The sequence below is a fragment of the Ursus maritimus genome, unplaced genomic scaffold, assembly GCF_017311325.1.
Source record: "Ursus maritimus isolate PB19 unplaced genomic scaffold, ASM1731132v1 scaffold_8, whole genome shotgun sequence".
NCBI lineage: Eukaryota > Metazoa > Chordata > Mammalia > Carnivora > Ursidae > Ursus > Ursus maritimus.
Genome location: NW_024426996.1, coordinates 72,815,029 through 72,841,897, shown reverse-complemented (window position 1 = coordinate 72,841,897; position 26,869 = coordinate 72,815,029). Strand labels below are relative to the sequence as shown.

The 26,869-nt window shown below is 37.5% G+C and overlaps 1 protein-coding gene and 1 pseudogene across 2 annotated transcripts in view; both read right to left on the bottom strand.

The window, feature by feature from the left end:
* Positions 1-26,869, bottom strand: part of RAB28 (RAB28, member RAS oncogene family) — a 92,751-nt gene that overhangs the window by 6,804 nt on the left and 59,078 nt on the right. For both annotated transcript variants that reach the window (XM_040625103.1, XM_040625102.1), the window contains exons 5-6: positions 7,765-7,868; positions 2,714-2,791 (exon numbers count right to left, since the gene is read on the bottom strand). In XM_040625103.1, the coding sequence (XP_040481037.1) occupies positions 2,714-2,791; positions 7,765-7,868 (182 nt within the window). The remainder of the gene's footprint in view (positions 1-2,713; positions 2,792-7,764; positions 7,869-26,869) is intronic.
* On the bottom strand, positions 22,690-24,917 carry LOC121101519 (annotated as a pseudogene).

Sequence of the window (26,869 nt, the reverse complement as noted above, 5' to 3'; positions counted from 1 at the left end):
CTTGAGCATGTTATGCTAAGTGACAGATGTCAAACAAAGACAAGTACTGTGTGGTATCACTTATATGTGGAATTTTAAAAAGCCAAACTTGTGAAAACAGAGAATAAAATGGTAGTTGCCAGGGATCGGGTGTTTCCCCATACCGGGGAAGACAAAGAGATGTTGTTTAAGGGTACAAATTTAAAACGAATAGTAAATAAGCCCTAGGAATATAATGCACAGTACAGTGAAGACAGACAACAATATTGTATTATAATCATCAAACGTGTTAAGACACTAGAGCTTAATTATTCCAACTGCTAAGAGAAAAGGTAATTATGTGATAGAGGTGCTAATTATCACTACAATGGTGATCATATTACGATACATAAATGTATCAAATTAACATGTCATACACCTTAAGTTTATCCAATGTTATATGTCAAACATATTTTTTTTTAAGATTTTATTTATTTATTTGACAGAGACAGAGAGAGCGTGAGAGGGAACACAAGCAGGGGAAGTAGGAGAGGGAGAAGCAGGCTTCCCACTGAGCAGGGAGCCCAATGCGGGGCTTGATCCCAGGACCCTGGGATCATGACCTGAGCTGAAGGCAGATGCTTAACGACTGAGCCGCCCAGGCGCCCTGTCAAATATATTTCAATTAAAAAAGAAATAACTGTGCTCAACACGGCTTGCTGGCTTGCATGTAAGTTCTTAGAAACCTCTTTTTAAAATCTGAACTTTTGAAAATGTTTCCACTGAGAAATGTTGATAATTGTGAAATCGATAATTTAATTGGCAAAGACACCAAATTCATGAGATTCGGGAAAGAAGAATGAGATTTCCCTACACAAAGGATTCTGACAAACAACAAAAGAGGGCTCTCGTAATGTGAACTCATCTTCAAATGAATGAATTCATTTACACTCCACCAACAAACTGAAGACTGAGTTAAGTGTCATCGCATAATAAACAAGATGGGGTGCGCTAAAAAGGTAAGGTGCACAGGAAAGGTAGAGCTATGCAGTTAACACATCTGATACCCTATTTAGTTAAAATATGCCTAGATGTAAAGTCCATCTCTAAAGTCAAGATAGTAGCTTTCTGGCTCTTGTGACTAAGAGTGAGCTGAGAACATTAATAAAGCATCACTAAAATTTTGCTTTTTAAAAATATCCAAGTTAGTCCATCTCTCTGGAGTTACTGCTGAACCTGAGCACTGTTCTGGAGATGAGGCAGTAAACGGCATTCTTTCCCAGAGTGGCTGCCTGTGACCTACCTGCACACCTTCGCCTCTAGGAGGGCCCACCAATCACTCAAGCTCCCTTTTTTCCATTCCAAGAGTTGGAATCGTAACCTAATGAGCCACCCAAATGCCCCTCCTCTTAAGATTTTCTTAAAAACATTTTCTTGTCTCTAGCTTACTTTATTGAAGGAATACAGTACATAATACATAAAACATACAAAATACGTGTTAATCAACTGTTTATCAGTAAGGCTTCCAATCAACAGTAGGCAACAGTAGTTAAGTTCTGGTAGCATCAAATGTTACATGTGGATTTTCAACTGTGGGGGGATGGTCAGTGTCCCCAATTCCTGAGTTGATCAAGAGTCAATTGCAACTATTTTTATGTGTCTGGGAGTAATTTACATGGCATAAGATATCTTAACACCATGACTGAGCATAATAAGTGCTGAAATAAATGTCTTTTGAAAAATGAGAAATAAAAAGAGATGTCCAGAGTTTCAAATATTGTAATCAAGTCCTAGAAAGAGTCACTTCAGCATAAAAATTTTCAACTGATATCTGCTTTGTTTTAAAACACACACACACACACACACACACACACACACACACACACACAGAGTGACCATGAAAATAAGACAGATCACTGAAAAAATTAAAGAAAATATAAGGATGGGAAAAGACAATTGTATCTTTTTAGCTGTATGGGATGGGCATAGAGTGGACAGGATTGAGGAAAAATGTAATTTATTTGTTGCTTCTAGCAAACCAAAAACTTAACTTTAAACTCTAGGCTCTTACTCTGATTTTTCATTCTATCAAACATGTGAATTGGTATACCATTATGGTGGTATTTTTAAATGCTTGATTGCTGGTATTCACATTTATTTTATTAGTCTAAGAAATAGTGAAAGAATTCCAAAATCTTCAATAATTAATACCATTATTAAATTGTGCATTAAATTTACAATAAAATAGCATTGAGAATTAATATCATTATAGTAGGGGGTGTTTTAGATTAGAACAGAGAACACAGACTTAAAGAAAAAGTAATGTTTTACCAAAGTGAACATGGAGGATGCCAAATGGAGTAAAGTCTAAGACTAAACTTAGATAAATTGTTGGGATTTTTGTATGAAATATAAAAAGAATATTGTAGTACAGAAATCCTGGAAGAACTTAAAGAAGGAAGTACAAAACAATATGGTCAGCATCTTAACCCATTATTTAACCACTGATGAAATGTGTATTATATTAATCTCAATTTTAGGACAAAATGAAGTTTCAAGGGTATCATAATTGGGCAAAAATTAACATCCTCCATCTTCCACAATAAACACTGATTCATTCATACACACAATTTATTCCTAAGGCTTTTAGGGATATGTACATAGAATGCATAAATGTGAAAGGAGTCAGTGGTGAAAATTAATGTCTTTTAGGAACTAAATTGATTTTTAAAAATATAAAGTTCAATATAATCACCTGTGACTGTTCTATTTCTGCTTTGTTTAACTTGATTCCAAGGATTTCAGCAGCAACTTTCTGAAAACACAGGAAGACCTACATAACAAAAATAGGTTTAAATGATTTAAAACAGGCATGCTTAAGTTACCTTCAAATAAATTGAACTTTCTAAAAAATGATAAACATCAAGAATTGTGAAAATATGATGTAACAGGTTATTACAAGAATAGCTTTGTCAAATATACTAACATTTTAAGTGTAATAATTTTTAAATGATTAAATCATAATTTGAAAATCATGCAATTCACTAAATTGGTCTAAACATAAACACATTAAAAATTTACATTTTAAAAATTTTATTTTTTTAAAGATTTTATTTATTTGAGAGAAAGAGAGATCACAAGCAGGAGGAGGGACAGAGGGAGAGGGAGAAGACGACTCTCCACTGAGCAGGGAGCCCAACGATGCAGGGCTGGATCCTAGGACCCAGGGATCATGACCTGAGCCAAAGGCAGCCGCTTAACTGACTAAGCCACCCAGATACCCATACATTTTAAAATTTTTAACATAAGAGAATTAATTACAGATGCCACATTAAAAAAAAAAAAAAGACTACTAGCATAACAAACTCCTAAAAGTACTGGGGAAAATAAATTAGTCTGTACTTTAGTACCCAGGTTTTTCATTGCCAATTCTATATTGGTCTTTTGATCTGGCTTTAGCCTATCTTAAAAGATCTTACCTTCCAACCCTTTAATAATCTTTGTGGCTTTCATCAATTTCAATAAATTCTCCATATCTCTTGAGCAAAACAACTTAGTAATCTTTATTTTATTGGTTCAGGGTAAAGGAGTAGTATACTCTGTTATCATTAAACAGAAATCAACAGTATTTTCTATAAACAGCCTTTCATACATACTTAGCTTATGCTGGGCCCACTAGGATTCCTAGGACTTCAATCCAGATACTGACTGCAATGATATACTTGTCTCTGCTTCTTAAGTGTCTTATCATATTTTTACCCCTACTTATCTCATGATTACTTACTGAATATTTATTGCAACTAATTTTGATTTCTTTTTTTTTTTTAAGATTTTATGTATTTATTCCACAGAGAGACAGCCAGAGAGAGAGGGAACACAAGCAGGGGGAGTGGGAGAGGAAGAAGCAGGCTCATAGTGGAGCCGGATGTGGGGCTTGATCCCATAACGCTGGGATCATGCCCTGAGCCGAAGGCAGACGCTTAACTGCTGTGCCATCCAGGCGCCCCCTAATTTTGATTTCTAAAAAAAAAAAAGATACATATCTCCAAAAGGCTTATGTCATTTATACCCTAAAAATCATTATATATGATAGTTCACTGATGGTCAACATTCAAGAAAAATAAGAAAGCTAGTGTGGTGGAATGGAGAGAAAGTGGGGGATTGTGAAGGAAAATAAGCAAAAAGATTAAGGGAGTACAAATCACATAAGATCTGGTAGGCTATGGAAAGACTTTGGCTTTTATTCTGAGTTAAATGGAAGCCATGGGAAGGTGGCTTGATGTGACTTCTATTTTAATAGGGTCAGTCTGATTGTTGTATTGAGTATTCTCACTACAGAAGATCAAGGGTACAAAAAGAGGAGCCAGCAAGGACACTAACGTAAGAGATGATGGAGGCTTGAAACAAAGTGGTAGCAGTAAAGAGGGTATATCCAGACATATCTGCATACATCATGAAAGTAGAACCAAGAGGACTTGGCAATAGATGTGGGGTATAAAAGAAAGAGAGGAGTCAAGAATGATTCTAAAATTTTCTCCGCCTTAGCAATTAGTAGAAGATCTGCCATTTATTGAACTGGGGAAGACTATGGGAGATTTCAGGAAAGACTTCAAGAGTTCAGTTCTGAACCTGAATAAAATTAGGGCCACTTATCAGGCAGCTGAGTGGAGGTGCTGGGCAGGCAGCTGGACTATAGGAGTCTGGAGTTCAGGGAAGAGGTCTGGTCAAAGCCCTGGGGCTAAATGAGGCAACTAAGGGAAAAAGTTTAGAAAAAGATATCCAAGGACTGAGCCCTAAGGCACTCCAATATTCAGAAGTTGGAGTGAGAGGGAATCAGCAAGAGGAACTGAGAGAGAGTAGCTAGTGAGGTAAGAGTAAACCAGGAGGTGTAGTACCTGGAAGGTAAGTGAGGAAAGTATTTCACAGAAGAGAGTGATTAACTGTTTCATATGCCTCAACTAAGTCAAGTAAGATGAGGACTAAGAACTGACCACCACATTCAGCAAAAACTAGGTCACTGGTGACTTTAATAACAGTAGTTCAGGTGAAATACTGGGTGAAAAAGTCCAGCTGAAACTGTTCAAGAGAAACTGTAAAGAAAAAACTGGAGACACCTCTTTCAAAACACATCCCACTGGAACTAGGGGAAAGAAAGAAGGCAACAGCTAGAGAAGAGTGTGTGACCAAGAGTTTCCTGTTTTTAAGATAAGTCATAATATTTTGTATGCTGATCAAATAATCCAGTAGACAGAAAACAAGCGATGATGCAGGAAGGAGAGAGAATTGCTGAGTAATCAATGCTCATTACTAGGCCAAGAGAAATGGGACCAATGCGTAGTGGAGGAATGGGCCCTAGCCAGGAGCACAGAAGGTCTGTCCCACAGTAACCGTACAGAAGACAGAAGATACGGGAACAGAGGCAGGGAGTGAGGCGAGTGGGGGCAAACATGGTGGCAAGGGTATGCAGTTATCTTCTCTTGACTTCAAATTTCTATAGAATAGGAAACAAGGTCATCAGCTGAGAGAATGGATGAGGAAATGTTGAAGATCTGAAGAGAGAAGAGAAGCTATGAAAACAGTCATCTAGGTGAGAGGGAGTGATGATGGCCTAGGGACACGTGGTAGAATTACTGAGCAGCATTAAGGGCTCACCTCAGACTAGTGATTGCGAATTTTAAGTGAAACCTCCAGCATGGCTCTGTCTCTCTCGCATCATGTTCAAATGCCTGGGGGCTGCCACAGAACAGTGGGGGCTTGGTTTAAACCAGAGTTAAGGTTTAGCCAAATGAGTCTGATAAAGTCAAAGAGAGGAAAGGGAACTGAGGGCATATGCATGGCAATGATTTTGGGTTGGCCATGAGATTTAAGTTAGGAAAATGAGGACATGAAAGGAGGTTAAGGACATTAAAAAGGCGTTAAGATCAGCGTCTGGCAGGTCCTGCCGGGACTGCAAATGGACTGGATGAGGGCACTCAGGACTATGAGCTGGAAAGACCGGAGGGTGGTCAGTGATTAGGATGTCTGACACTGAGATAGGAGGTAACAGAAGAGCTGTAGTGATTTGTAATGACAAAGCCTGGGAGTGAGTGGCTGAGATGGGGTGCAGGACAAACAAAGACACTGAAATCACTAAGAATTACAACAAAGGTATTGTTAGAGAAAGTACAGTCAGGAGCTCAACTCCCCGGTGATGAGGAAAATAACCTGAAGATGGAGATGACTAAAGTCTCAAAGTGATTCCACAAGAATGAACCACTTCAAAGTTGCATTTCGAAAGAAAATAACGAGGATTTTTAAGGATGGTTCAACGTAAGTACACAAAAAATATGGAGTGGTTAAACACAAGATAAAATACCAGAAGTTAAAATAATTCTAGGGGCACCAGGGTGGCTCAGTCGGTTAAGCTTCTGACTCTTGATTTCAGCTCAGGTCGTGATCTCACAGTTGTGAGACTGAGCCCTGCATCAGCCTCCACACTGGGCAGGGAGACTGCTTAAGATTCGCTCTCTCCCTCTCCCTCTGCCCCTCCTTGCCTGCTCACATGCTCACTCGCTCCCTCTCAAAATTAATTAATTGATTAATCAATTAATTAATTCTCAAATGACAGAAGACCCCAGAAAGGTAAGTGACGGTGAAGCCCAATCCATCAACTTATCAAGAAGTACTGACTTTATATATTTTTAAATAGCATGTGTGGGTGGGTATGCGCCCATGTTTGCATTATCTTGGGGGAAAGGGTTCTGATAATAACCAGAAAATAAACTTAATGAAATTTTTTAAAGTTCAACCTCGATAGCAATCAAAAAAATTCAAGCAGCAAAACCGCTTTTTTTTTTTTGGCCTACCAAACTGACAAAGATTGAAAAGCAAATAAATAAATCCTGGATGTTAAAAAAACACCACAGTGATATGGCACTAATACAATGTTGGCGGTAGTATGGATTATTAAATCTAATTAAATCTGATGATTAAATCTATTTAATAATATTAAATGACATGGCCAAATTTTCTGCACGTAAATATATTAAATAAAAAACTAAAACACCAAATTATTTCTGTATTTATGATCTTAATTTTTTTTTAAAGATTTTATTTATTCGTTTGACAGAGAGAGAGGCAGTGAGAGAGGGAACACAAGCAGGGGGAGAGGCAGAGGGAGAAGCAGGCTTCCCACTGAGCAGGGAGCCCGATGTGGGGCTCGATCCCAGAATGCTGGAATCATGTCCTGGGCTGAAGGCAGACGCTTAATGACTGAGCCACCCAGGCACCCCTATTTAGTGCAGTTAATAACCCTGGAGTGTCACTACTTAGGTTTACAAATCCTATCCCCACCACTCATTAGCTGTGTAACCTGGACCCCCATTACATCATCCCTCTCAGACTCATCTGTAGCGCAGAGATAATGGGAGAAGCACAATGCAAGGCACAAAGCAAGCATTCAGTGAATGCAATTCACCAGCAGCAACAGCAACGGCACGAGCATTTGTGAGCATCGGAAAACTATAAGGAATCATATGAGGTTGTGAATGGTCATCTCTGGATGCTGACATAGTGGGTGATTTTTATGTTCTTTCTTTTTTTGTTGTTCTTTTTAACTCTCATACTTTTAAATTCCCTAAAATAACCAGAAACTTATGTTAAATGAATTATAGATGTAATGTAAACAGAATAAACATTTTATCTATTTTATGTCTTCAATAGGAATTAATTTGTTCCAAAAGTTAAGCCTGGGAAGTGTACTTCCTGTGAATATTATTATTAAACAAAAGATCACTCATAATATTCAGTATTCATTGTTTTACTTACAGAGTCTCCTGTCTTTGCTGAGACAAAGTGGCTACTAAAACCATTTTCCCGGCAAAACCGTAAGTGTTTTTCAGGTTTTACTGTTCGCATATGCTCCAAATCAACTAGAAAAGTGAACAAAAACAGTGAACAAAACTCGATATAAGAGTCAATCAAAACACTGTTAACATGTTTAAATTTGATTTACTTTCCAATAACATATCCCAGCTTAGACACTAGCTGTGTCACCTTGAGCAATTTCTTTATCCTTTTTATGCTTGAGTCTATAAGTCTAAAAACTGAGACTAACAAATACACCTGCCTTGTGTAGAGTTATCTGACAGTGAATCCACGGATGGTGCACAATGACCAGCACATGAAAAGTGCTTGAAAAACGAAAACTATCATTCTTATTACCTACAGCTTCGGGAATGCTGATGAGACCCAAAACAGATCTACTTAGCATAACATGTTTAAACATAATGATTGTAGTTGACCCTTGAACAAAGTGGGTTTGAACTTAGATGTGGATTTTTACAGTTCAGTATTGTGAAAGTATTTTCTCTTCCTTGTGATTTTCTTAAGAGCTATTCTTTTCTCTACCTTACTTTATTGTAAGAATATAGTATATAATACACACAGCAAACAGAACATGTGTTAATTGACTGTTTATGTTATCAGTAAGTCCTCCAGGCAACAGTACGCTGTTTGTGGTTACGTTTTGGGGAGTCAAAAATTATACATGGATTTGACGATGCAGGGGATCGGCACCCCAAACCCAATGTTGTTCAAGGGTCGACTATAACTCAAAGTAAGATGCACTTACCCAAGCACATTTAGTTTGAAACAATTTAATTACTTTAATAATTACAATAGTTCTGCAATCTCTATAAATTTCAATGTTAACACAAACACAGAATTTTGTGCCAAAAGGTAGCAATATTTTGTTGCATGTTTACTTTATTTGAAACCACGGTTTAATTTCACAAAGATACATCTCAGTTGCTTTCCAAAGCTAAAGTCTACATTCTGAAAGCACCGGGTCAGGGAGTATTTCCTTGAATAGGTGTCGGTGCTTTAGAGCAAAGCACAGTACTCGTGGCCAAGAGTGGTTTTATCCAGCACAGTCTATTTTTTCAAATGTGATCCTTTATTAGACAGTTTCTCTTTTTACAACACTACAGACCCTATAAGGGTGTTGACTCAATGCCGTCAAATTATAAGGCAAATATATTCGCAGGATTTAAGGACAACTAGGCTCTTTGAGTCAATAGAGGAAAAAAAAACTTAAACTGATTTCCTGAGGAAGGGACCCAACTGACTTGTAAAAACTTGTAAATTTGCAAATCTACTAAGCCTACATAATAGTGGCAATTGATTATCAACTAAAAAATGTTCTCATGCTACATAAAAGGCTTTATTTAAAATTATATTGAAGGTCTTTAGTTTGTAGGCTCAAGAGATCTTTCTCTAGGAGATTTCTGATCTAGTGGGGGATTTCTGAGTCTCATTTATATTGCTTAGCTTGGATAATATGGAGCTTTTTTCTTTTCTGGCCACAAGTTGCTGTTCCTTAAACATCACTGAGACCTTATTTACAAGAACAAGCCAAAAAATGTCCAGATACCACAGGCATCAATTTGTAGAAGACTAAAATAAAATACTAAGCTATTAGCACTGACATTTATACATCTAGTTTATCATAATATTGAGGCTAAAATGCTTTCCTAATTCAACATGAGTAAGAACAAATCATGTCACTAAGAAAATTACCCAATGAAATCACTGTCCAATTAAAAATAAAAACAAACATGAAGTTTGTCATTTAATATGTGTGTGCATCCATCTTTTCGAATGCAATAGTCTACCATTGTTCTGTTTTTTTCTTTCTTGTTTTTCCTCCTTCCCTCCTATCCATCAACAACCTAACTACCACATACACTTATCTATAGCCCTGGGGAATTTACTACCCAAGCAAAAGGTTTTTCTTAATGAAGATAACCATGACTGGGCACCTGGGTGGCTCAGCAAGCTGAGCGTCTGACTCCTGGTTTCAGCTCAGGTCATGATCTCAAGGTTATGAGATCAAGCCCCACGTTGGGCTCTGGGCCCAGCAAGGAATCTGCTTGAGATTCTCTCCCTCTCTCTCTGCCCCTCCCCCAGCTCACTCTCTCTCTAAAATAAATAAATTAATTTAAAAAAAAAAGATAACCATGAGAAACTAGTACTATCGCTGGTCAATTGAAAACAACAATATTTATCCATCAAACACTTCTTGAACACCTATTCTCTACCAAGCACTGTGGGAGGCAGTAAGAACCCAAAGACGAAAAAGAATACAGGTCCTAAAAAAGCCACCACCCGTATTTTAGGAACATAAAAGACCATCAGCAATCAGAAAAGTTATTTTAAATAACTGAGATTCTGACAAAGGAGGTAGCAGATATAGAATAGGCCCTCCCAGAACTGCACCACAAAGTTTTCCTCTGAAGATAAAGTTATAGTGAGACACTGATAAAATCTTTCCTTTCTGCAATTTTAAAATTATTATCCAGTGATAATACATACATGTGATAACACTCTATCATACATGTGATAACACTCAGTGCTTTGATTTAATTTCCTTTATGTCCTTCAGTGAACCTCATCATCTTTCTAGTTCTCATATTTTTTGAAAATGGAATAAAAATTTCCTAATAATGGTAATACGTATTCATTACCCAAGTATTCAGAAAAACAACCATGAAAATGAAATGTCAAATGTAAAATGCCATTAACTACAGACAACTACTGATAACATTTTCATGTATATCGTTCCAATACCTAAGCAACTGAAGGACAAAGGCATTAACATTGTATATACATGCAATTTCTTTTACCTCAAGCGTACTACAGCCCTGCTTAAACAGGTGCTTACCAGTTTCAAAGGATAACCACTTTATAGATCATTCACTTGTTCAGTTAACAAATATTTGAGTGTCTAGTTAGCCAGGCACTGCAGATACAAGGAGCTTACATTTTAACAAAGGCAAGAGACCAATAGGTAAAGTACATAGTCAGAGATGATTGTTAAGTGCAAAGACCCTAAAGGAAGATTATGCTTAGCAATAAGAGAAAAGCAGACCAGGGTGGCTGAAATGAGTTAGCAAGAGTGGGAAAGAGCGGGAAATGAGGTTTAAAAAGCCAGGAACCAGATCACAGAGGGTGCACTGGCCATTGTAAGAGAGATGGGAAGTTACTGGGGGCTGTAAGAAAAAAAGAAAAAAAAGATGTAATCCAGCATTTTAAAAGGTTCCTTTGGGCTGCTTCGCTGAGAATAAACTACAGAGTCAAATGTAAAGCCGAGAAGCCACTGAGGAAGCTACTGTAAAAATCTAAGAAAAAAAAAATCAGGGAAGAAAGCAGAGCCAAGAGAGACTGGGTTGCAGTGATACATACATATTTTTTGAGTCCCTGGATCACACCACAGCTGAAGACAAAACAGTTATTGGGTTTTTCAGTTATGTGAGGCTATAAAATTCCCTCCATTTTTGGTAAAAAAACAAACAAAAAACCTAAAGAAAGAGAAGATAATAGTTTGGACAACACTCTACTTGGTAACAGTAGAGATGGTAAAAAGTAGGGCAGATTCTCAATACATTTTTGGAATAAAAAGTAAGTACAAAATGCTAACGGATTTGACGTGGGATGTGAGGGATTCAGAGAAATCACTTGAAGACAGTTAACCTGGATTTAAAATGAGACACAGTATGTCACAGGTTTTGTTCTAACCACACTCAGCTACATGGGAGGAGGTGCTGAGCACATGAAGGTTTGCATTCAAGCAGAGAAATTACTTAAGTAATTAAGCAGAGAAACTGTACCAAGCACAATTACTAAAAAGAAGGGCAGGTAAGTTGAAGATAGCAGACGTAAGGAAGTGATTAGCCTGATGGAGCATGAAATATAAGTTGAGTAAGGAGGGGTTCAGGAAATTGAAAATTGTTGATATAATTGGTAACTGATGTTAAGGTTTTGTGTAGGACTAAAAATTACTGGAGTTGAGTTACTAATGCAGCTGAGCTGGAAAGACAGGAGATAATGGATAGACTGGGATACATGAAATTAGGATCAATATTACAGAGAGGGCCCAGAAACTGATATGACTAGGTTTTCAGAATGAGTATGTTAGTGTAGGTCGGGGACAAGAGGACTAGAGGTAAAGAACTCAAGGAACGTGAGAAAGCAAGGATACTCTGTGTGGACACTGGAATTACCAGGAATGGTGACAGCAACAGTAATGGAGTGACTGTGAACCAGGAGAAATCTCTGGGAGTTCAGGCAGGGGTTGGCTGATAACGCTAAAAAATACAAGTAGCTAGCTGGAGGGAGGTATAATCATTTGGCTTGATATTCAAATCCAAGGGTTTTTAGGGAAGACAAGGAGAATGGTCTGGAAAGAGCAACACTGAACAAGGTCACCTATCCCACCTCCAGTCCTGACTGATAAGGTAGATACAAGAGGGGAAAATCAACATTTGAAAGAGCTTCAGGAGGGGTGCTTGGCTGGCTTAGCTGGTAGACCAGGAAGGGTCGTGATTTCAAAAGCCCCACGCTGGGGGTAGAGTTTACTTAAAAAATAATAATAATAAAATCTAAGAAAAGAAAAACAAAGAGCTTCAGGAGAAGACAGCATCATCCTCATAGGAGATAGACTATTCCAACAAAAAAGACAAGTGAGTACACACATTATATGGCAGAAGTTTTAAAACTTTTGTTCAAGGAAGATATTAAAAATACAGGAATTTTACTGATGTGGAAGGGTCTCAGAAATTAAGAAAGGATCGAAACTAGCGTCTGAAAATGGGAGGTCAGGGCTGTATAGGATAAGACTGCAGGAGATAAACCAATGATATCAATGTCCTAGGCTTTCTCGTGTAGCTAACATAAACGGGGATAAAAAGCACAAAGATGAAAAAATTCTAAGTCTACATTAGACAAGAAAATCCAAATTTTTTTATTGACAAAACCAACTATGCAAAAAAAAAAAAATTACTTGGCTCATTCATTCTGACCTGTATATTAAAATGGAAAAGGAAAAAAAAAAAAGATGTCAAGATAATAAGTCAACCTGTCATGCTGATAAAATCACATGATACATGAAATAGAAGTTGTATGAGAAGCCTAATTTTGGTTAACCACCTTAATTTTGATAAAACTTAGAAAGATGTTAGAAAGAACAACCTGTACAATTTTTAAGGTATTTTTAAAATACAATTTACAATATTTCATATTTTATAATTTAGATTTACAGCAAGAAAGAGATACCAACAAAAGCATATGTCAGGGTTTCATGGAATATTAACAATCCAGTGAGAAGTGGTATTTTCTCAGAAAGGTAACTAATAATTATATTTGACAGAATGTTAGCCTACCTTAAAAGCCTTTTTAAAAATGTTTCACATAAACCTGTGAAAGCATTGTTTGATCAGTAAGCAAAGCAAGTGAAAAAAAATAAAGAACTGAAGTTTACCTTTCAAGTAGCAAAACTGAAAGAAAAAAAAAAAACAAAACAAAATAAAAATAAAAAACATGAGAACACCCAGAGTTGATGAAAGATGGTACAACTAGCTTTTTGAAAAGCAACCTAGAAATCTGTGCCGAACCTTAAAACATTTATACTCTATGACCACGTAACACAACTTGGAAGAGTTTATCTTGAAGAAAGCATCAGGGGTGTAGATAAATAGCAATTATAAATTAAGATCTTCACCAGAGTTATTTGTAATATAAGAAGTATCAGAAGAAGAATAAATCTCCCAAAAATGACATACAGTTAAATTATGACACAACCACATAATGCCATTAAAAATCATAGACTTAAAGACTATTAACTGAAATCTTGGTAATGATTTTTTTGGGTTTGACACCAAAAGCAAAGGTAACAAAATAAAATATAAACAAATGGGACTACATCAAATTAAACTTCTTCACAGCAAAGGAAACCATCAAACAAAATGAAAAGGCAACCCAGAGAATGGGAGAAAATATTTGCAAGTCATATATCTGGTAAGGAATTAATATCCAAAATATATGAAGAATTCATAAAACAATCCAATTATAAAATGGGCAGAGAAACTGAATAGATATTTTTTCAAAGAAGACATATAAATGGCTAACAGGTACACAAAAAGATACTCAACATCACTAGTCATCTGGGAAATAAAAATTAAAACCACAATGAGATACACCACATCTGCCAGAAAGCTATCATCAAGGAGACAAGAGACAACAAGTGTTGGCGAAAACGTAGAAAAGGGAATCCTCGTGCACTGTTGGTAATGTAAAGTAGTATGGAGTATGCAAAAACGTATGGAGGTTCCTCAAAAAAATCCCGCTGCTGGGTACATAACCAATGGGAATGAAAACAGGATCTCAAAAAGATATCTGCACTCCCATGTTCACTGCATCATCATTCATAATAGCCAAGATATGGAAACAACCTAAGTGTCCGTTAACAAATGAATGAATAAATATGTGGTATAGGGGCACCTGGATGGCTCAGTTGGTTAAGCATCCAACTCTTGACTTCAGCTCAAGTCATGATCTCACAGTTGTGAGATCAAGCCCTGCATTGGGCTCCACGCTGGGTGGGGAGCCTGCTTAAGACTCTCTCTCGCTCTCTTCTCCTCTGCCCCTCCCCCTACTAAAAAAAAAATGTGGTGTATACACACACACACACACACACACACACACACACGATGGAATATTATTCAGCCATGAGAAAGAAAGAAGAGAATCTTACCATTTGCAAAAACACGGATGAAACCTGTGGCATTATGCTAAGTGGAATATGACAGAGAAAGACAAATGCTATATGATAGAACTTGTATGTGGAATCTAAAAAAGCTGAACTCAGAAAAACAGCAAAGTGGTGGTCACCAGCAGCTGAGGGTTGGGGGAAATGGGAAGATGTTGGTCAAAGGGTACAAACTTCCAGTTCAAAGATGAGTAAGTGCTGGGATTTAATATACAGCATTAAGCTGCTAATCTTAAATGTTATCACCACAAAAATGAAATGGTAATTATGTGAGGTGATGGAGGTGTCAGCTAATGCCATGGTGGTAATCATTTATGCAGTATGTACGTGTATCAAGTCAACATGCTGTATACCTTTAGTTTATACCATGTTACACATTAATTATATCCCAATAAAAGTGAAGAAAAAAGACTCTTAAGTGAAATAACCAATAGTATAGGATGTTAAATTTAAAAGCAGAGGGACGCCTGGGTGGCTCAGTCGTTAAGCATCTGCCTTCGGCTCAGGGCGTGATCCCAGAGTCCTGGGATCGAGCCCCACATTGGGCTCCCTGCTCTGCTGGGAGCCTGCTTCTTCCTCTCCCACTCCCCCTGCTTGTGTTCCCTCTCTCGCCAGCTGTCTCTCTCTGTCAAATAAATAAATAAATAAAATCTTAAAAAAAAAATTTAAAAGCAGAGTACAAAATTGCACATTTAATAAAACTTCCATTTTGTAAACATATATGTGCATAAATAAATGACAAAAAATACACTAGAATTTGTTACATAATTTTTTGAAAGATTTTATTCATTTATTTTATGAGCAGGGGGAGGGGCAGAGGCAGAGGGAGAGAAAGAGAATCTCAAGCAGACTCCGCAGTGCAGCCCCAACGCCAGGCTCATTCCCACGACCCTGAGATCGTGACCTGAGCCGAAATCAAGAGTCGGATGCTCGACCAACTGAGCCACCCGGGTGCCCGTTACACCAATTTTTAAAAATTAAAATTGGGAAGAGTAAAATTGTTAAATGACAGCTTTTGTTTTGGACTGTTCTTTCAAAGATGTTTTCACAGCAAGCAGCCTACATAGAGATAGTGCCTTCCTCAGGATAAAGTGTAAGTCTGTCCACTGTCTGGTATAATAAAGCAAAGGCCAGAGCAAAGTTCAGAGGTGTACCTGTAACTCGTTATAAAGGATTTAGGTTTCCTAAGCTCAGGGTTCCTCAGCTGTGATAAAAACCACTGCATGCATATCATCTTTGTAGGCCCCTCACACTGCCCTACTGGAACTTAAGAGCAAGGAGAACCAGTGCAAACAGGGAGCTGACCTTGCTTGCTTGCTGTGGTAGGAGTAACAAAGTCCTTTATCTCTGACCCAGGATCTCATGCCTTTTGCCAGTGTCCACAGTGGTAGCAGGCTAACTTGCTAGCTTCCAAGTAAGGTAAAATTTAGGATCCTGCACTGTTCTTAACACAAAGAGTAAAATAGTTATAAAAGGGTAAGATGGCCAGAGGAGAGAACTGTTCATCAACCTACACTGCATTTCTCAGCTTGGCTTGCAGTTTGGTGTGGCCATAACACTAACTTCTGATCAGTGTAATGAAGAAAGAAGTGACATGCATCACTACTTGGCTTGACCCATATAAGCTTTCCAGGTGTGAGCGCCTGGGTGGCTTAGTCAGTTAAGCGTCTGCCTTCGGCTCAGGTCATGCTCTCAGGGTCCTGGGGTCAAGCCCCGCATCGGGCTCTCTGCTCAACAGGGAGTCGGCTTCTTGCTCTCACTCTCCCTCTGTGCTCGCTCTCTCGCAAATAAATAAACTCTTTTTTTAAAATAAATAAATTAATAAATAAACCTTTCCGGTATGGTAGTCCTTATTCTCCTTCTTCACAGTAACCTTGAAGCCATCTGTTGAAAATGGCAGCTCCAGAAAATCGAAGGAATTTTTATCTGAAAGGGGGATGAGCCACTAATGGTAAGCATTACCTGGTTTGGGTCTTTACATAAGCAAGAAATAAATTTCTTTTGTACTAAGATGGTGAAACTTCAGGAATTGTCTGTTTATAGCATCTAGCAGTACCTTAACTAATACAGATTAGCTAACTAACATAAAATACAGATCTACATCATTCTTGTTAACAAATAACCTCTTCCTGAGTATACTTTGGGTCTTGAGTTACTAAGAAATACTAGCTTAAAGTTAAAATTAGCAAGATATCAAAAATCTAAGCATTGTAACTGTCTCTTTGATTGTGGTTATGCCATATTCAAATAGTCACGTCACAAAATTAAATTAAACAATCATATATTGAGAAGGATCTTTGGCATTTTTTTTCACTTACTAGGGAAAAATAAAAACAAAACATGAAATATTGGAGAAACATCCTTTCTTCTGCCATTAAATGGCTCAAGTAATACATGGAAAATTGTATGAAAACAAAAATGTATTCTTTGTCACTACATTTTGTTGGAAGATAAAAGGAAAGATTCTTCAACAATTATCAAGTCATGACCAATCTTGTTTTATTCATATCCCCACTCTCAGATTATTTTAAGAAAATCAAATACATTATATATCACTTCATCCATAAATACTTTAGTAACATGTATTCTTATTTTGTTTTGATTTTATTGAGGTTCATAGCTTTGACTTAGAAGCAACAAATCAGAATTTTGAATCTGAAGTTGTCACTTTCATTCTTCATTTGGCCGTGCTAATTCCAATGGAACACTAACTCTATAAATTGATGTGATGGTTCAAAATTTATTCACTGGATAACTTCCAGGTAAAGTGGCCTATATAAAGGATATAGAGACAGGTTTTATGAGTAACAATAAGTAAATGATGTTTAACAAACAAGAATTCTAATAAAAGTCACATCATATCAAATATCACCATAAAGAGTTAACAAAAAATTTATTCATACCCCAAAAGATGATCTTTGTTACTATTTTATTGATACAGAGTGACGACATATGAGAATTAAACTCATACAAGAAATAACTTTTCTGGGGCGCCTGGGTGGCACAGCGGTTAAGCGTCTGCCTTCGGCTCAGGGCGTGATCCCGGCGTTATGGGATCGAGCCCCACATCAGGCTCTTCCTCTATGAGCCTGCTTCTTCCTCTCCCACTCCCCCTGCTTGTGTTCCCTCTCTCACTGGCTGTCTCTCTCTGTCAAATAAATAAATAAATAAATCTTAAAAAAAAAAAAATAACTTTTCTGTATTTCTCAATTGTTTGTAATAAGGCAAATATAGAAAAAAACTATGGTTCTTCAATAATTCACCAATTCATGTGAAGAGGAAGTAAGACATGGGAAGTAAAGAATGCCGTCTCCAGAGCCAGACCGCCTGAGTTTGGTTTGCTGTTCTATTACCACTTGTGGAATTTTGAATAAATCAATCTCTCTTTATCTTAGTTTTCTCATCTCTAAAAGAGGGCAACAACAGTACCTGCCTCATAATGTTATTACGATAGATAAAATAAGTAAATACGTATAAAATACATACAGCGATGACTGGTACTTGATAAGGCACATAGTATATGACTGGCACATACTCAATTAGTATTAGCTAGTGTTATTGTGGTTTGTCTATCCGGATATTCATTTATTCATGAACTACTTAGCACCACCTAAGTGCTAAAGGCCAGGAAGGCTAAGAGAAACACATGCAGAAAGATGTAACAATGGAATTCTGAGACCAAGAGAACAACAGTGTTCTATTAAGACAAGGTACAACAGGAGAATAGAGAACGGCAATTTTTAGAACTGCTTAGAGGGACAGGAAAGATCTCACAGAGAAGATGACGCTTCAGCTAACTACTGGAAGATGAGGGGAAAAAAAACAGACAACCTTGGGGGTAGAGAGGACGTACATTCTTCAACAAAGGAAAATGTGTAAAAGCATCTGGAAGAATCTGGCTTCCAAGAGCTGGTGAAATTAGCAGGGCTGAGGCATGAGGGTCTTGTATTGGGTGCTAAGGAGCTCATATGAATATAGGTAACATCTGCACAGCTCCATTTCTTTCTTTTAAGATTTCATTTATTTATTTATTTGAGGGAGAGAGAGTGAATGGGAGGGAAAGGGAGAGAGAATCTGAAGCCAATTCCGCTCTGAGCGCAGAGCCCAACATGCGGCCCAATCTCACAACCGTAAGATCATGACCTGAGCCGAAACCAAGAGTCAGACACTCAACCAACTGAGCCACAGCGACACTTTCCACCCATCTTACCTTACATATTCCAGTCCACCGGAGCAAAAGTATGGGCACAAACAGGAAATCCTTGTGAGTGACATATATTAAAAAACCTTCAACCTTCCCCGGTTGGATTCAAAGTACTTCCATTCACTATAAAGTAACAACTCCTTGTTTCTAAATTCAGAAAGCATTCAAAAGGAAATTACAAATGATAAAAAAAGGTTACACTCCTACAGATTTCACGAACGTGACACTTTTTTCTGTTCAGCCATCTTGTATAACTAGTTACCATTGTCTATGTAACTTTAAAAATAAAAGATGGCAAGTTTTACACTTAGACTCATGCAGCTGATTCTTTTTCCTCCCAAAAGTTGTTACAGTTCTACACATTAATCAACCTAAAGATGACTCCGATTACCTGTGTAGTTGCAAAAATCACAGGTCACAAAAAAAAGTTCATGTACTTCTTTAAAAGAGGTAAAGCAATACCTTAAGATTCATTTATTAAATAAGTTTAAACACCCCTTATGTGTCAAGTACTGTGCTAAGCACAAGCAAGAACAAAACAGACACTACCTTTACTCTCACATTAACAAGGGAGAAAGACTGATAAACAAGTAAACACATACATAAACAAGGCAATGAAACAATTTTCATAATCTAAAATTGGGGGGGGACAGATGGAGAGTGACAGGAACCAAGAGAGTAATTATGCCAGTTTTATACGGTAGCTATGGAAAACCTCTTTGATCTGAGATCTAAAGGATGAGGCTAAGCCAACCAGGCTAAGAGAAGACTGGAGAAGAAAAACGTTTCAGTCACTGGAACAGTTAGGACAAAACCCAACAGAGGAAAGTGACTGAGTACAACTGAGAAAAATCAAGAAGCATAATGAGCAAGAGTAAGGACATGTAGCAGGTATAACATGAGGATATTATCCAGATTCGGCAATGCGAAGCCCTTGCAGGGTTGTAACCAATGGCACAATGTGATCTTGCATTTTGAAAAAAACTACTTTGGTACAGAGAGAAATCATTCCAGGAGATGTGGGAAGCAATCCAAACTCTGTTTCAAAATTTGCAAAATACTTTGAGAGCTCCTAACACTCCTGGAAAATAGGTAAAGCACTCATCTAATTCACACCTAAAAAACCAAGGCTCAGAATGACTTAACCAAAGTCCCAATGCTAGTCATCATTAGCACGAGAATTAGAGCTGAGCCATCTAATTCCACATCCAGCTAGTGTCTTACAAAGAATGAACATCACCTTTGGGGATGATCACTTAACAGTCTACCTTTTATTGAGAGTTTTAGTTAAAAGAATAAGATATAAAACTTTAAATGCTCACCATTATAAAAACGTGAACTAATATACCTGGTTATTGCTTATTAGTATTTTAAAAGTATTCATTAATAACAATAAATCATAAAACTGTAAAACTAAGATACTCTTTGCCTTAACACTTGATCGTATAAAGTCCTTTACAAAGTACTTGCAGCTGTACAAATTGTGAAATTACATGTTTAAAAATGATCCATCATGATTAGCCCAAATATGACAAGTAAAATACCCTTAATAATGTACTAAATTTGATTTACATGTGCTCAAAATATGTACATATTTTGACTTCTAATATACACACATTAATTAGCCATGTATACAACAACTTCCTTTTTTGGTCCTATTTGTTTACTGGCATTCAGGCATCCTTATTCAGGAGTTCCAATGCATCTACCTACAGGATTACTGATATAATCAATAGAACAGTCTTCAAAGTTACAGTACGAATGTAATAGCTTAAAAACTAGGTATATCAAATGTGCAATATTCAGACCTACTGATCAGACTAAGTGATGAAAAATCTTAAGATTTTTAAAATCTGAAAAACATTGCAACAGTATCATTTTTTTTGGCCTGAAACTTTACGATATTCCTATTCTCCTAAATATTCATTTCCAACATCCTATAAAAACATATTCTACAACAAATAATGACTTTTTCATCAAAACCAGAATGTATTATTACACATTTTTACAAAAAGGGAAAGTGCTATATGATGCTAATCATTATAATGTCTATTTCCTATAAATGGAAAGAAAGCATTAAAAGGAAATTTTGCTCCTCAGTTCATATATGATGGCAGAAACAGAATATTCTCTGTGAAATGACTGTAAAATATGTCGCTGTCTAACTTAAAGAAGTAAAAGCAAAATACAAATATAGCACTTGTGTAGATTTTCACAGTAATTTTTAGGGTATCAAGGAAACATCTAGAGTGTTGATCTGGTTATACTCAATTCAAACAAACTACTTGTCACATTAACTACCTCCAGGAAGTTACTCCAAACACAAAATAAACTGTTTATGCCCCTACTCAGATAGATAACATGACAGATTGTTATTAGTTGAAGACAGATGAAATACATTAATTTGATTGTGAGCATGTGTTTAATTTTACCCTGCCATGCACACTCTCTAATGCTGTCTTTCTCTGATGACAGAGTAAATCATACTGTATTAGAAGAATTGCTAATGCCACAAAATAAAAAATGACCAGAACTTGACTTTGACTGTAGATTCTTAAACCAATCTTCTTAAAAAGTAGAACTGCCTGAAAATCACTGTTCCACAGATAAAGAAAAAGGTATACTAGAAAGTAGTATAAATTTTAAAACCTCAGTGAAGTTTAACATTTTTCCTGTATATTAGTTTTTGTATTTATTTATCAAATGTCTCTTCCTTTTCTATTTTCTACTGTGTTTTATGTGTTTCACCTTATCAATGTGTATAAGCACTTTCTCTAATAAGGTCATTTGCCAAATTTGTTCCAAATATTCCCCTCAGGTTAGGATTTGCCTTTTAAATGTTTCATGATGCTTTTGAGACAGAGAAATTAGGATTTTATGAAATCAAATATACTGATGTAATAAGCTCATTAGTTAAGCCAAGCTTATTCGGTTCTTTTGTTACATGCAGCTAAAAACAAAAGCAGGTGAGCACAAAAAAGCACATAACAGCCACTCAAAAGTATGTGTTGAATAAAGACAAAAATATTTTTAAGCTTTTAAAAGAAATACAAAGCATCAACGGTGTCTAAGATAATATACAGTTGACCCTTAAACAACACTGGGCTTGAAACTACAGATCCACTTACATGTTGGCCTTTATTTATTTGTGGGGTTTTGGGGTGTTTTTTTTTGGTTGTTGTTTTTTTGTTTTTTGAGTTCCAGTTCTACTTCCTTTTTACTTAAATAACCAAAGCAATTGACTTGGAACAGCAGAGGGAAACTGGACTGGAGTGCGTAAGAGGTGGCAGTAGTGTGGCCTAACTAGGGGAGTGGAGGGAAAGCAGTGACTGGGTCACTGTGCGCTCTCCAGATCCTAAGTCAGGTTCAGCAGTCATGGCAACAGAATTGAGGGCACTAGAGAGGAGACATCAAGTAGTGATGTCTTGCCAAGTCCCAGAGACCGCAGGGATGGGGGCTAAGTCGGCTCTCTCCAATGGCAGAGCCAGGGCATCCCAGTCAGGGGTGACGGGGCCTGGAAGGCAATTTTTGAGCCCCAGTGGCTGCACTGGCAGCTACAGTTGGCATCACCAAACTGAAGACACCAGAAGCAAATTCCTGCCGGGCCACCTGAAAGCTGGCACCTGTGCGGCAGTGCAAGGAGTGGATCTGCCTGAGCACCACGAATCCCAGGACAGTGATGCTAGTGAAGGAGAGGACAAGCAGAAGCATGAGCACAGCTACAGCCGTGCTGGCCTTCAGCACCATCAGACCAGAGATCCAGCCACTGAACCCCCAACCTGGAATGCCTACCATCCAGAAGACAAAAACCATCCTGAACGGGGACGCCTGGGTGGCTCAGTCATTAAGCATCTGCCTTTCAGCTCAGGTCATGATCCCAGGGTCCTGGGATCGAGCCCTGCATCGGGTTCCCTGCTCAGTGGGAAGCCTGCTTCTTCCTCTCCCACTCCCCCTGCTTGTGTTCCCTCTCTCGCCGTGTCTCTCTGTCAAATAAATAAAAATCCTTAAAAAAAAAAAAAATCCTGAACAAAGAAAATGAAGAAAACGAAGAAACTGAATGAACTGTTGCTCCAGAAAGCCTTAACACATGGGGCAGTACCAGCACACAAAGGAGCAGGGAGTGAAAAGGAGGACCCAGAGGACAGACAGCCCAAGCCTGAGCCACTGCTGGTGTCTACGTGAGGCTGGGCGGGCGAGGACATTCAGGAGAAGAGCCAGAGTGCTGCGCATGCGGAGGCAGTACAGGTTGGATACGGTTTTCGGAAATTCCTGGAGGATCTCCATGGAGACGTCCTGGACAAAGTAGGGCTGAGCTGCACAAAAAAAGGGGCCAACTATTCTGTCAAGCATGCTGCAGCCCTCACTCTCTCTGGTCCAAGCCCTCTGCCTTCCAGCTGAGCTGCTTCTGCCATGACTGCTGCCAGGAAAAGCCTGGGTGCTGTAGAGGCCATAGATCTGACCTTGTGAGCTTTCTGGAGGACTGCAAGGAGGGAGCTAAGGGTGGAGGCAACAGGGCAGGAGCAGAAGGCTCTTAGGCCAGTGGCGGCTCCAAGCTCAAAGAGTTGTAGATGTCGAGCATGGCATGCTGCAGGGTCTGGGTCAATGCAGGGTCACGCAGCTGGGACCTAACAGGGGTTGTGAAGCTCACTTTGAGCCCTGTTTGCTACTGCTGCCCGGGCCGCTCCCTACTGTCCACACCCTTGCAGGGTGGTGGCAGCCACAGTAGCTCTTGGAGCTCCGTCCTATGTGTTGATTTTTTTGGATAAATACAGTACAGTACTATAAATGTGTATATTTTCCTTATGGTATTAATACCACTGTCTTTTCTCTAGCTTACTGTATTGTAAGAACACAGTATACAATACATACAACATACACAATATGTGTTAACCAACAGCTTATATTATCTGTAAGGCTTCCAGTCAACAGTAGGCTACTGGTAGTTAACACTTTGGTCAAAAGTTACATGTGGATTTTCAACTGCATGGGGGTCATACCCCTAACCCCCACACTGTTCAAGAATCAACTGTATCCTTTCTTATTTTGCAGGAATACTATACAGGACCGAAAAATTAATGACATCTCACTGCACAGTAAGAATGAATATCACAAACATATGTGAGCAAGAGAAGCAAGACACAAAGTAATACACATAAATGACAGCATTCATATGAAATTTTTAAAATGACCAAAACAAATATTATTTAGTGAGGTATATACAGATGATAAAACTAAAAAAAAAAAGCAGCAAGGAAAAGATCAGGACAAAGGATAATAGTTATCCCTAAAGTTACTGAAAGGATTGAGAAAGGCACTTCGTAGGCCTCTATTTCCTAACCCGGGAAGAGCTATTCTATACCTTACATATTCTTATGTATGTATATCTCACTATATTAAAACTTCCTCTTAAAATTATAATGATGACAATCTTCACTTCAAACCTAATTTTTCATATGATCATAAAGAAGGGTCGCTGTTGAAAAAATATCCATAGTGTTGACAGTTTTTCCCAAGGACCTCTATTAATCCTTTATCAGATCATATTCTTTTGTATGTGCCTTTAACCTCATGGATTTAATTATTTATCACCTGACTCTGCCAGATCCTCATTTGTTAATTACTTTGCTTCTAATAACTCTCCAACACTTTTATAGATTTTCCATATTATTACAAAATTTGCCAAGTCACTTTGCATTGCATTTCTATTGTAGTCACATAGATATCACAAACCAGTGTAGAAGAATTCTGAAGCAATAATGAATATGAACTCCGTAGTGTCACCAGAGCAACACCAACAGCAGCCAGAATCAAGAGGATAGGAGGGAGTATGTAAGAATTCTTAATATTTTCTCAACTTATTTAGTAGCATTAATTAGATTACCTAACTTCTTTCTGGGGATAGATAATGGATAATTACCTCTCCTCTAACTTCATGCTAAAATGAAATAATAGGTCTGAGACCATAGTAGCACTACAGAGTAATAAATCTTTCTACATTTGTGGCTGTCTACAACTTTTTATTGCTTTCTATAACATGCGTGCACAAATCATGAAGATTAGCGTTTGCCCACATGCCAAAAGCCTAAAGGAACTGGAAAATTAATTCATGTTTTGAACATTCTCCATAGGAATTCTTATTAGAGAATTTCATACCTGCACAGAACCGTACATGTTTGCAAAATTCTGCATGATATATAGATATAATAGGGTCCAAGTTCACTTATGCCTTTCATACATAGACTTGCATGGGGAAAAAAAAAAAAGTGTATTTGTCCTGCCTAGATTCCAGCATACCCTGGGATCTTGCAAAGAACAGAAGCCACAGTAAGAATTGCCTTAATTGGCAACTATATTACAGTTATTTAATTCTTCTTTATATTTTCCAATTCCCCACCATATATTAGATCTACTGGGAGGAGGGGGATGAAAGATCATTTAAAATAACAACAAAAAGTAAATAGTAAAGAGAAAAGTGCCTGACAGCAGAAGATCTTAGAGTAATAAGAAGAGCTAACATTTCTAGAGCACCGTTTTTACAGGTACTTTACATGTATTAAATCATTTCATCCTCACAACAGCCATCATTTGACGCATGAAAATCCTGAGGCACAGAGAGGGTAAAGGACTTAGGTAAGGACACACATCTAGTAAGCAGGGGAGCCAGAACTCAAACCCACATAATCCAGTTCCAGAGTCCACATTTAACTCTCATACAATTTTCTCTTCATACATGTAGTCTTCTGGGACTGTCTTTTTCTATACCACGTTGTTTCATGCACATTATCCCAAGTAGAATAGTTCACTCATTTTCACTGCCATAGAGGATACCTCCAATGAACATACAATTTATATCTCTTTTCTCCAACTGATGGACACTCGAGTTTTTTTTTCCAACTGTTAGCTATTACCAACAATGATGCACTGTGACTATTCATAGTACATGTCACCTGATATGTACATGAAGCGGTATGAGAGTGGGAAAAAAAAAATGGTGAATCATAGTCTATGAATGTTCATCGCTTCTCAGCCTGTTGGCTAAGATCAAGCATAATCTATGAATGTTCTTTATAGAATAATGCCAAATTATTTTCAAAGTGGTTGTACCAATTTGCAATCCATCTAGCAGTGAATATGAACTCTTGCAGATTCATATCATGTCTCCATCACTGTTATTCTTAGGTCTCTTGATTTGTACCTTATTACTTACCTGTGGTCATATTTTGCATTTCCTTCTCAGTAATGAGACTGCACTTATTTTCATGTCTTGGGCCCTTTGTCTTTCTTATTCTGTGGCATTCCTATTTCTGTTTTATATCCATTTTTTCTACTGAGTTGTCTTTTCCTTGTATATTTGTAAAAGTATAGTAATCTTTTGTCATTTACTTTTGTTATAAACACCTTCTCCCAATTTGTGGCTTATCTTTTTGAATTCTTTAATGTGTCACTTGATAGAAACAAATGTGTTTATCTTCTGTGGTGTTTACCTTCTGTGGTTGATGTATTCATTATTTAAATTTAGCATTTGCATCTTGTTTAAGAACTCCTTCCACATACCAAAGTAGGAAAGCAGTTCTTTTATTTGTTTCTTCTAAAAAGTTGTGCCATTAACATTTCATTCCAGGTGAACTAATTTTTTGTGATGGGGATAACATAGGGATCCACTTTCTTTTTCAAATAAACAACTGTCCCAGGACTACTCATTAAATATTCTACTCTTTCTCAAAGATTTTCAAAACCACTTTCAAAATAACACCCAAGTTCCGTTTACATGAGCTTTGTTTCCAGCATCTCTCTTCTGCTTCCTTGAGTGCATTCCACACTGTCTTTATTATAAGCTACTTATAAAAAGTCTTGGATCACTGGCATGGTATATGTTCCTCACTGTGTAATTCAGGAGCACAGCAACTATTCTTGGCCTTTTACCCTTCCTTATACATTTTAGATATGGTTTGTTTAAACACCACACACAAAAATACCAGCAGGCTTTTACTGAAATTACGCTGAATCCATAAATCAATTTGAGAAGAACCTACATTTTTGTAATATTCAGTCTTTGTATCCTTTAATGTGGTATTTGTCTTATTTTATTTGGGTCTTGTTATGCTTGTATGATTTTCTCAACA